Source organism: Sinocyclocheilus rhinocerous, unplaced genomic scaffold (genome assembly GCF_001515625.1).
Source record: "Sinocyclocheilus rhinocerous isolate Xijiao unplaced genomic scaffold, SAMN03320098_v1.1 scaffold409, whole genome shotgun sequence".
In the NCBI taxonomy this organism is placed as follows: domain Eukaryota; kingdom Metazoa; phylum Chordata; class Actinopteri; order Cypriniformes; family Cyprinidae; genus Sinocyclocheilus; species Sinocyclocheilus rhinocerous.
In genome coordinates, this window is record NW_015635191.1 from 285,186 (window position 1) to 294,360 (window position 9,175).

General features: G+C 35.5%; 1 protein-coding gene across 1 annotated transcript in view; it reads left to right on the forward strand.

Moving 5' to 3' along the window:
- LOC107746748 (formin-2-like) overlaps positions 1-3,423 on the forward strand; it is a 5,335-nt gene extending 1,912 nt beyond the window's left edge. Inside the window, exons 3-4 of the mRNA XM_016561039.1 lie at positions 1,070-2,049; positions 2,930-3,423. Coding sequence (XP_016416525.1) covers positions 1,070-2,049; positions 2,930-3,113 — 1,164 coding nt within the window. The 3' untranslated portion in view covers positions 3,114-3,423. The remainder of the gene's footprint in view (positions 1-1,069; positions 2,050-2,929) is intronic.
- Positions 3,424-9,175: the final 5,752 nt, after the last annotated feature.

Sequence of the window (9,175 nt, forward strand, 5' to 3'; positions counted from 1 at the left end):
TATATATATATATGCGTGTATGTATATGTGTGTGTAAATGGTTTAAATAAAATGCTATAAAATATAATTTAATTCGATAATTTTATTAATATAAATAATTTTAAAATGTATATTCATTTTTTCAAAAATACATTATGTACACACAAAATAACTATATACAATTAACAATTATTAAATATGAATTATTAGTTAATTTACATTTACATGATACAATATTAAATATATTACTATGAATAATTAATTATATGCATTTGTTTACATTATATATAATATGAAATGTATTTAATTACCTATTATTATTATATGATTATGTAAATACTTTGTTTTTGTTTAAATAAACTTTTATAAAATAAAATTTAAATAAGCAATTATTATAAAATTATTAATAATAATTGTATGCACACAATTAATGATTAATAATGGCCTTAATAGGTTTATATAAATAATTGATATTTAAATATTTCAGATTATTACTATAATATATAAAGAATTTTATACACAATTAGCAATAATTAATTGTTTATATAAATTAATACCTTAGTCTTTAATGCTTATTAATAACTATTAATTTTATATAATTATGTAAATGTTTTACTTTTATTTGAATAAAATAAAATAATGTATTTTATATTTATGAAAAATGCATAAATATATTTGAACAAGCATTCCTGCTAAATATTAGCCTGGCAATACTGATTGAAAACTTCTGTCAGAGCCACTAAGAGACGAGCAGGGCGATGCTCTCTCTCTGTTCATTCTCTCACAGTGTTTCTCATTAAACATTCGTGTGTGCTGCTCTCTATTAGGTCCTGTGGGGTGTCTCCCCCGGGGTCTGTTGAATTCAGAGGACTGTGGGCATCTATTGTTGTGTTTTGAGTCTGAAAGCAGCTGCTCCTCATCAGTTCGGTCCACACTTCAGCATTGTTTCTTCCCACAGGAAACACGTTTAACCGCGTGACACGAACGCGAGTGACTTCGCGGAATCCAGTGCACGAGAAGCTCAGATTTATGTCTGTTTCTGTCTGCGGCGTTGGTCTGCTTTTCATCACGCCTGTCTCTGTCTCCGCAGGAGGAGTCTATGATAAAGACGGTGCATCTGAAGCAGGAGCACGTCTGCGTGATCGAGCAGCTGGAGCAGACCATCGAAGACCTGCGCAGTAAGATCGCCGAGCTGGAGAAACAGCAGCCCCTGCTGGAGCGGGAGGTGCTGCTGACACAGGACCAGGAGTGCGGAGGAGAGGAGCGCCTCCTCCCGGACGTCTGCCATGTGGACCTGCAGACAGAGAACACTGCGCTGCTGCCGCTGGAGGCCAAATCGGTGCAGACGTCTCCCATGGAGGAGAGCTTTAGGTTTAAAGTTTCTCCTGTGGAGGCGCAGGGGCCCGGGAGGAGTGACTCCTCGCTGCCATCAGAAACTGAGAATGCTTCTCAAGCGTTTGTGTGCATGTGCCAGCAGCTGCCGGGCGCTTCGGTGCCTCCTCCACCACCACCTCCTCCTCCATCCGGGATGTGTGCACCTCCTCCTCCACCTCCACTTCCAGGAATGAGCGCTCTTTCTGCACCACCTCCTCCGCCAGGCAGTTCATTTCCTCCTCCTCCACCTCCTTTACCAGGAATGGGTGCGCCTCCTCCTGCACCTCCTCTACCAGGAATGGTTGCACCTCCTCCTGCGCCTCCTCTACCAGGAGTGGTTGCGCCTCCTCCTGCGCCTCCTCTACCAGGAGTGGTTGCGCCTCCTCCTGCGCCTCCTCTACCAGGAGTGGTTGCGCCTCCTCCTGCGCCTCCTCTACCAGGAGTGGTTGCGCCTCCTCCTGCGCCTCCTCTACCAGGAATGGGTGCGCCTCCTCCTCCTCCTCCTCCTCCAGGTCCTCCGCCGTTGGCTCCTGGTCCTCCTCTGGCCTTCGGTTTGGGTTCTCTGCCTCCGCCGCTCCCGCTGGGTCTGTACGCGTTAGGAGCTCCGCAGGAGAAACCGCCTCGCAAAAGCTTGGTGGAGCCACCGAGACCAATGAAACCGCTGTACTGGACCCGAATACAGCTGCACACCAAAAAGTACCATCATTCTACAGTCATTTCTTCATTTTGTTCTGCTGCTGTTTTGATCGGTTCCCCTCACACTAATTACCAGAATACCATAGTTACTGTAGTTTTTAATAAGGCAATAATCATTATTGCTCACTAGTGCTTATAGTTAGTGATTTGAGTGATCAGATGCACCATTTTCAGCTGCTGAACCATAAAACAGATGAAAAATACAGAGGAGGAACCTGAGCCACATCTACAGACCAGAACACACTTTACATTCTAGTCAGAAGGAAAGCACTTAGAGCACCCTAGCAACCAAATGCAGTGCCCTAGCAACACCACCCATTATAGCATGACTCACACGGTCAATATTAATTACTGTAAATGATGAACATGTTGATTTCAGCTGTTGATTTTTTTTTTTTATTAAAATGTTTTTATATTTATAATAAATAATAATAAATTAACGAATGCTTTAATAAATTAACAAACATTTAATTTATTTGTTTTTATTTAATTCAGCAATGAGTTTACTGAATTGAATTTTGTTAATGAGAGTTCAGGAAAATTTTTTAATTCTTTCATTGATTTCAATTAATTGTCTTTTCTTTCTTGTTTTTTTGTTTGATTTTCGTTCATTCATTCATTCATTCATTCATTCATTCGTAATTTTCTTTCTTTCATTTAATTTTCTTTCTTTGTTTTTGTTTTCTTTTCTAGTTTTTGTCTGTTTCATTTGTTTTGTTAGATATTTTTTTCATTTTTTTCATTTATTCATTTAATTGTCTTGTTTGTTTGTTTCTTTCTTTCTTTCTTTTGTAAAAAGATTGCCATGTGTTTTTCTTTTTCTGAGGAGTTGTTGATAAAGCAGGTCTTTTTCTCCTCTAAAGTCTGTTTTCCTCCGCAGGGACTCTCATGCTCTCGTGTGGGAGAAGATCGAAGAGCCATCCGTGGATTTTGACGAGTTTGTCGATCTCTTCTCCAAAACTGCAGTGAAAGAGAAGAAGAAGCCTCTTTCAGACACGATCAGCAGGTCAAAGACCAAGCAGGTGAGCAGAGACGTCCGCTGTTATGTCTGCGGCTCAGGATGAGGTTAGAGTTGGTACGAGTTTACGAGCACAACGAGACCGTTTCCATGACTGAGTCCTGACGTTTGTGTACAGACGGCGGCTCCTCTCAGAGTAAATGGCCAAGCGCTTGGCACCGCCGTGCACCGGATTCCAGCTCTGATTGGAAATATGACCGTAAAGAGCAGAACCGAGGCGCATAAATATCGCAAAGTGCTCCAAACGCTCGTGGGTTTATCAGATCAGTGTCAGACGTGCGTATGTGGAAACCACCAGCTTTCACATTCATATTCTCAGTCTGTTTCTGTAAAGGCTCGTATGTGGGAGTTTCCTCAACTATAGGAACTTTGTGCCACTGGATGGATTCCTGTTGAGCAGATCAATGTAAACAGATTTCAGCTTTTCTGTTTGATTTGTCAAGTATCTATTTCTATAGCACTTTATGCAATACAGAAAAAAAAATTGAAAAGGTAACTGCAACATTTTTTATCGCAATTCTGAGAAACTCAACTGCAAGATATAAATTCATAATTGTGAAATATAAACTCAGGATTGCTAAGAAAAAAGTATATATTCTGAGTTTATATCGCACAATTCTTTTGTTTCACAATTCAGTTTCTTACAGTTGTGTATATCTTGCGTTTGAGATTGTATCTCGCTATTTTGAGTTTGTTTCAGTTCGGAGTTTATATCATGCAATTGCGTTATAGGTCTATATAGGGAAACAGTTATAGGTCTGTGGTTACCGGGGAAACGGTTAAAAGGTCTGCGGTTACCGGGGAAACGGTTATAGGTCTGCGGTTACCGGGGAAACGGTTATAGGTCTGCTGTTACCGGGGAAACGGTTATAGGTCTGCTGTTACGAAAGCGCCTTCTGCTGGCAGAGAATGAATGTGGATTTTCAATAATCCTTTATTTATTTTTTGTATGTATGTATCAGCGGCTCATACTATTTTATAGCACTTGCTATTCAATTCTGTATATTATTATTTTTAAGGAATTAAGTAGTTGTTTAATTGTATAAATTAATTAATTAATAATAAAACATACCCGTTGGTAACCCTCTTGAAATATTTAACCTAATTTATTTCAATATATTCTATAAATTCTGGTTTTAAATTCAGTTTTCTTGGAAAGAAAGACTTCGTGTGTGCGAGGTTATATGCAAGACTTCAGTTCATTAGCCGCAGCGCAGCTTCACGTCTGATGTGTGTTTGATGTTTGAATCGGGTCTCCTCTAGTGGAATAGAATTGGCTAGATGGCGCTGTCACAAAAAAGTAGGGTCCTAGAAAGCAGGAACATTGGGTTGTTTTTGTTCAGACCAATGTGAAAATCGACCCATGTTTTTACCCTTCAAACACGCAGAGCTGTAAATGTGAACTAGTGGATCAATAAGTAGATAACTCATTATAAAAATCTAAACAGTAAAATGTGTTTGTATGTTATTTAATTAATATAATAATTTGACTCATCGATTTTCTTAAAAATGGTTTAAAGCCTGAAATGAGAAGTTCAAGATTCAAGATTTTTATTTGTCACATACATGGTTATATAGGGTCTGCGGTTACCGGGGAAACGGTTATAGGTCTGCTGTTACAAGGGAAACGGATATAGGTCTGCGGTTACCGGGGAAACAGTTATAGGTCTGCTGTTACGAAAGCGCCTTCTGCTGGCAGAGAATGAATGTGCATTTTCAATAAGCCTGTTGTGAGTAGGGTATTCCTGCAATACTGGAGGCTGTAGTTTCAGGACCACATTTCTAGGACCCTATAGTTTTTTTATTATTATTTTATTTATTTTTTGTATGTATGTATCAGCGTCTCATACTATTTTATAGCACTTGCTATTCAATTCTGTATATTATTATTTTTAAGGAATTAAGTAGTTGTTTAATTGTATAAATTAATTAATAATAAAACATACCCGTTGGTAACCCTCTTGAAATATTTAACCTAATTTATTTCAATATATTCTATAAATTCTGGTTTTAAATTCAGTTTTCTTGGAAAGAAAGACTTCGTGTTGGTCCAAGTGCAAGTCTCACGGGCCGCATATCATTTACATATTACGTCACCAATACAAACCAACCAGAATTATAATATTATAGCCTAAATATTATGATATCGAATCGATTACATTCATTGAAATAAATAAAGAAATAATTCTACTCACCATTACTAAAACACCTGATTTCATTTTTCTCCCTTAATAACAAATGTGTCCATTCTGAGGCTCAATTTTACCGAACTAATGGCTGCTGATGACTATTTGAATTGAATTCTGCCAAAGTGCGCGCTTGTAAGTGTTCGTTAAATGCGTAACGTTAATTACGTGAGTACAGGTCTGCTCACGTCTGAAAATAATATATGAAAAAAAAATTATTTCACATAACAAAAACATTATAGCTTATATTTGTTTAGTGCATTTTTAAATTAATGTAAAAAAGTCTTAAATTTGAGCTTAAACATCCTGCAGCAACCCTGAGTTTATATCGTCCAATTCAGAGTTTCTTACTACGAAGGGCCATACAAGCCATAATTCATTCTGGCGCTCTAACACACTTATATTCTCTTTTCACATACATATATTTCTACTTTCACACACTTCCATTCTCCTTTCACATTCATACATTTTTGCTCTCACAGTCACATTTTAATGCACGCATTTATATATTTACCTCTTATATTCATATACTTTACGCACACATTTATAGATTTTGCTCTTATGCAAATGTATTCAAAATATACATTTAATATTATACAAAATAAATGTGTAAGAAGAAAATGCATGTATGTCTAAAGAAAATATGTATGTGTAAGAGAAGAATATATGCATGTGTGAGAGCGCGCATAGTTATTCCTGACATGTAGTGATCATCATGATATTATCTGTAAGAAATATGCACTGAAGACGGACACGAAGAGGAGATAATACAGATAAATACTGTACCAGACAGAACAAATGCATTGTTTGAGATGCTCAAAATACTGGAAGAAAACCATAAATATTGAATTGGGGTGGGGGTTATCGCCGCTGCTGTTCTATAAGCGCCACCTGCTGTCAGAAAGTGAATTTGCCTTTTCATCAGAATCAGAAAGAGCTTTATTGCACATGCAAGGAATTTGTCTTGGTGTCAGGAGCTTCCAGTACAGAAAGTACAGACATAGTGCAGATATACATATAAATAAGGTAATAAAACAGTAATAATAAAATATTGAATGCTTTTGAATACAGACCTAAGGTTGGTCTCTTTTAAAGAAGACAATCAGCAGATTATTGCAGAAGTGAAATCATTTCAAAAAATGAAAGTTAAATTTTTTTTATAGAAGTTAATTTACTGTAAAGAAAATGTACTATACTATTTTTATTTTATTTTATATAAAATAAATATTTGACAAAATAGGTTTTAATCCAAATTCAGCATAAAATTAAAGCCATGTTTAAATAAGTTGTGTTCCAAATTTGAAGTTGATACAAAAAAAATTGAGGTTACTATACAATTTTGTTTAGGTGTTATACCACAAACAGCCACCAGGTGCCATCCAAACCCCATTGAATTTTTTTGATGCATTTTTCTGTCACAAATGTATAAATTTCTCTCTCAGTATTACTCCTATCACAAAATAACCACCAAATATGGAATCTTGAATCTTGAGACTCAGACCTTTCCGATGATATGCATTTTGTCAAGATTCTAAAAAGTTTTGGTTCTAAAAGACCGTGATACATTTGGAATATGACACCCCGCACTAAAAAGATTTTAAGGTCCATTTCTATGGTAACGCAATGTCTGATTTCAAAACGGTTTTCACAGGATGAATTTTGAGATTTTAAGCTTTCAAATGATATATAATATATGATGATTACTAAAACGTGATAGAATATATTGATAGTATATACATATACACCATAACAGGAAAAAAGGAAACGAATAGAATTTTTTGTGACAAAGGTCAGAGCTCCTGTTATGGTGTATATGTTTTGAGGTGCACTCTTGTCATAAATTAATCTATTACAATTAATAAATGAAAAAAGAAATTGGCAACGAGTATGGGAATTGGCCCATTTTATTGTAAAAAAAAAATCGGCAATTGGAATCGGTCACAAAAAAATCCTGATCAGTGCATCCTTTGTACATAGCTGTAGAACAAGTGGGTTATATAATGATATTTTAAAATAAAAATAAAAAAAAGTACTTGAAAAGAAAACCGGATGGCTTTGAAGAGCATAATTGTATAGTTGTGTTAGGATGAGTTGAGCCAGTCTTGCACATGTATTTCCTGCTTAAAGAGGAAGAAATGGATAAAAAAGATCAGACATGCATGCATACGAGTAAGAAACATATACATATGTGAAATTTAAAATATATGTATATGCATGTTAGAATGTAGGTATGTAAAAATAAAGAATACGTATGTGTGGAAGTGTAAATGAAAGTCAGAATACATGTATGTGTTGAAAAGTAAAAGTGTATATACAGTGGGTACGGAAAGTATTCAGACCCCCTTAAATTTTTCACTCGAAACAAGAAATGTATGAATGAATTATGAATGAATGAATTATGAATTATGGCTTGTACAGCCCCCTCATATCTTGCGTTTTTGAGTTTGTATCGTGCAATTCTGAGTTTATATCGTGCAATTCAGAATTGACTGTATATCGTCCTATTCTGCGTTTATATTATCAAGATGAAGAGCAGCGTTTGTTCGGATCTTCTCGTTCTGTGTCTTGTTCAAAGCGACCGCATCGGAGCGAACCGAACAACAACATTTGTGCTGCATTATTGTCTGCTGGAGAAAGAAAGACGCGGTCTGTGAAATCAGTGAAATCAAAACAGTGCTGCTCTGGATCTAGAGAAATCAAACAATACAATAATGAAACAAGACAGGCTCAAAACGCACATACAACATGTTGAAGATGAAATGTTCATTCATATTTATAGGTCAGATTTCGGCCCGAATTCAAAAGATTTAAAAAAACAAAAACAATCATAAATTAGTAAGTTGTTTTATTTTAAGAATTGAAGTTGAATTTTAAAAGTGCTGCTCTGGATCTAGAGAAATCAAACAATACAATAATGAACAAGACAGGCTCAAAACGCACATACAACATGTTGAAGATGAAATGTTCATTCATATTTATAGGTCAGATTTCGGCCCGAATTCAAAAGATTTAAAAAAACAAAAACAATCATAAATTAGTAAGTTGTTTTATTTTAAGAATTGAAGTTGAATTTTAAAATACAAATATCTGTATTTTACTCTCATTAATGTAATCAGGGCTTAAAGTTAAAGGATCTCCGGCGTGCGGCGTTTGGCTGCGGGGGAAAAAAAGATGGTCATCCTACATTTAAAAACACTTGTTGATATCACGTTCGAAAACTCGCTTGATTTGTAACGTAAACCATTTAAACCTATGCCAACACAGGAGAGAATACATCAACATATTTCTAAATATGCGATTTATTGTACATCACGATTTCAAAATAAAATTTTCTGACTTTGCATGTGGCCAAATATTAAAATTAAATGGATGTAAACGTCGTTGAATCATATGAAACATCACCAGGCCGTTGGCGCCCTCTGCAGGTGTTTGTTATAATATAGGCATATTACATTATGTATTTAACAGTGTTGTTCAATAAAACCATGTACTTTGTTTTGATACTTTATTTGGGGCCAATTATTATTGCCTCATCGTTACATTATATATAAAAATAGTCATATTAAAGCCTGTTTTTCCACTTCGTTATATTTGTATTACTAAAAAATATCAGATTACTTGTCAAAATAATTAGTAGATTACTTGATTCGCAAAATAATAATTAGTTAAGCACTAGATTAGTTAAATCATTTCAAAATACAACTGCATTGTTTTACTTTTTGTGATTAAAAGACAAATATTTTATCATTTGAAAATGTCTTCAAGTATTAAAACATTGTCTCGTTCTAGTGAGCCAAGTATCTGTATTTTGTCTCATCTCGTGAGCTAAGTGTGTTGTCACACACCTAGTGTCTAAGAGCGTGATAAAGCTAATGATTTTCCAAGTGTATGATATAGCTTTCATTCTTCAGGTCAATCATAT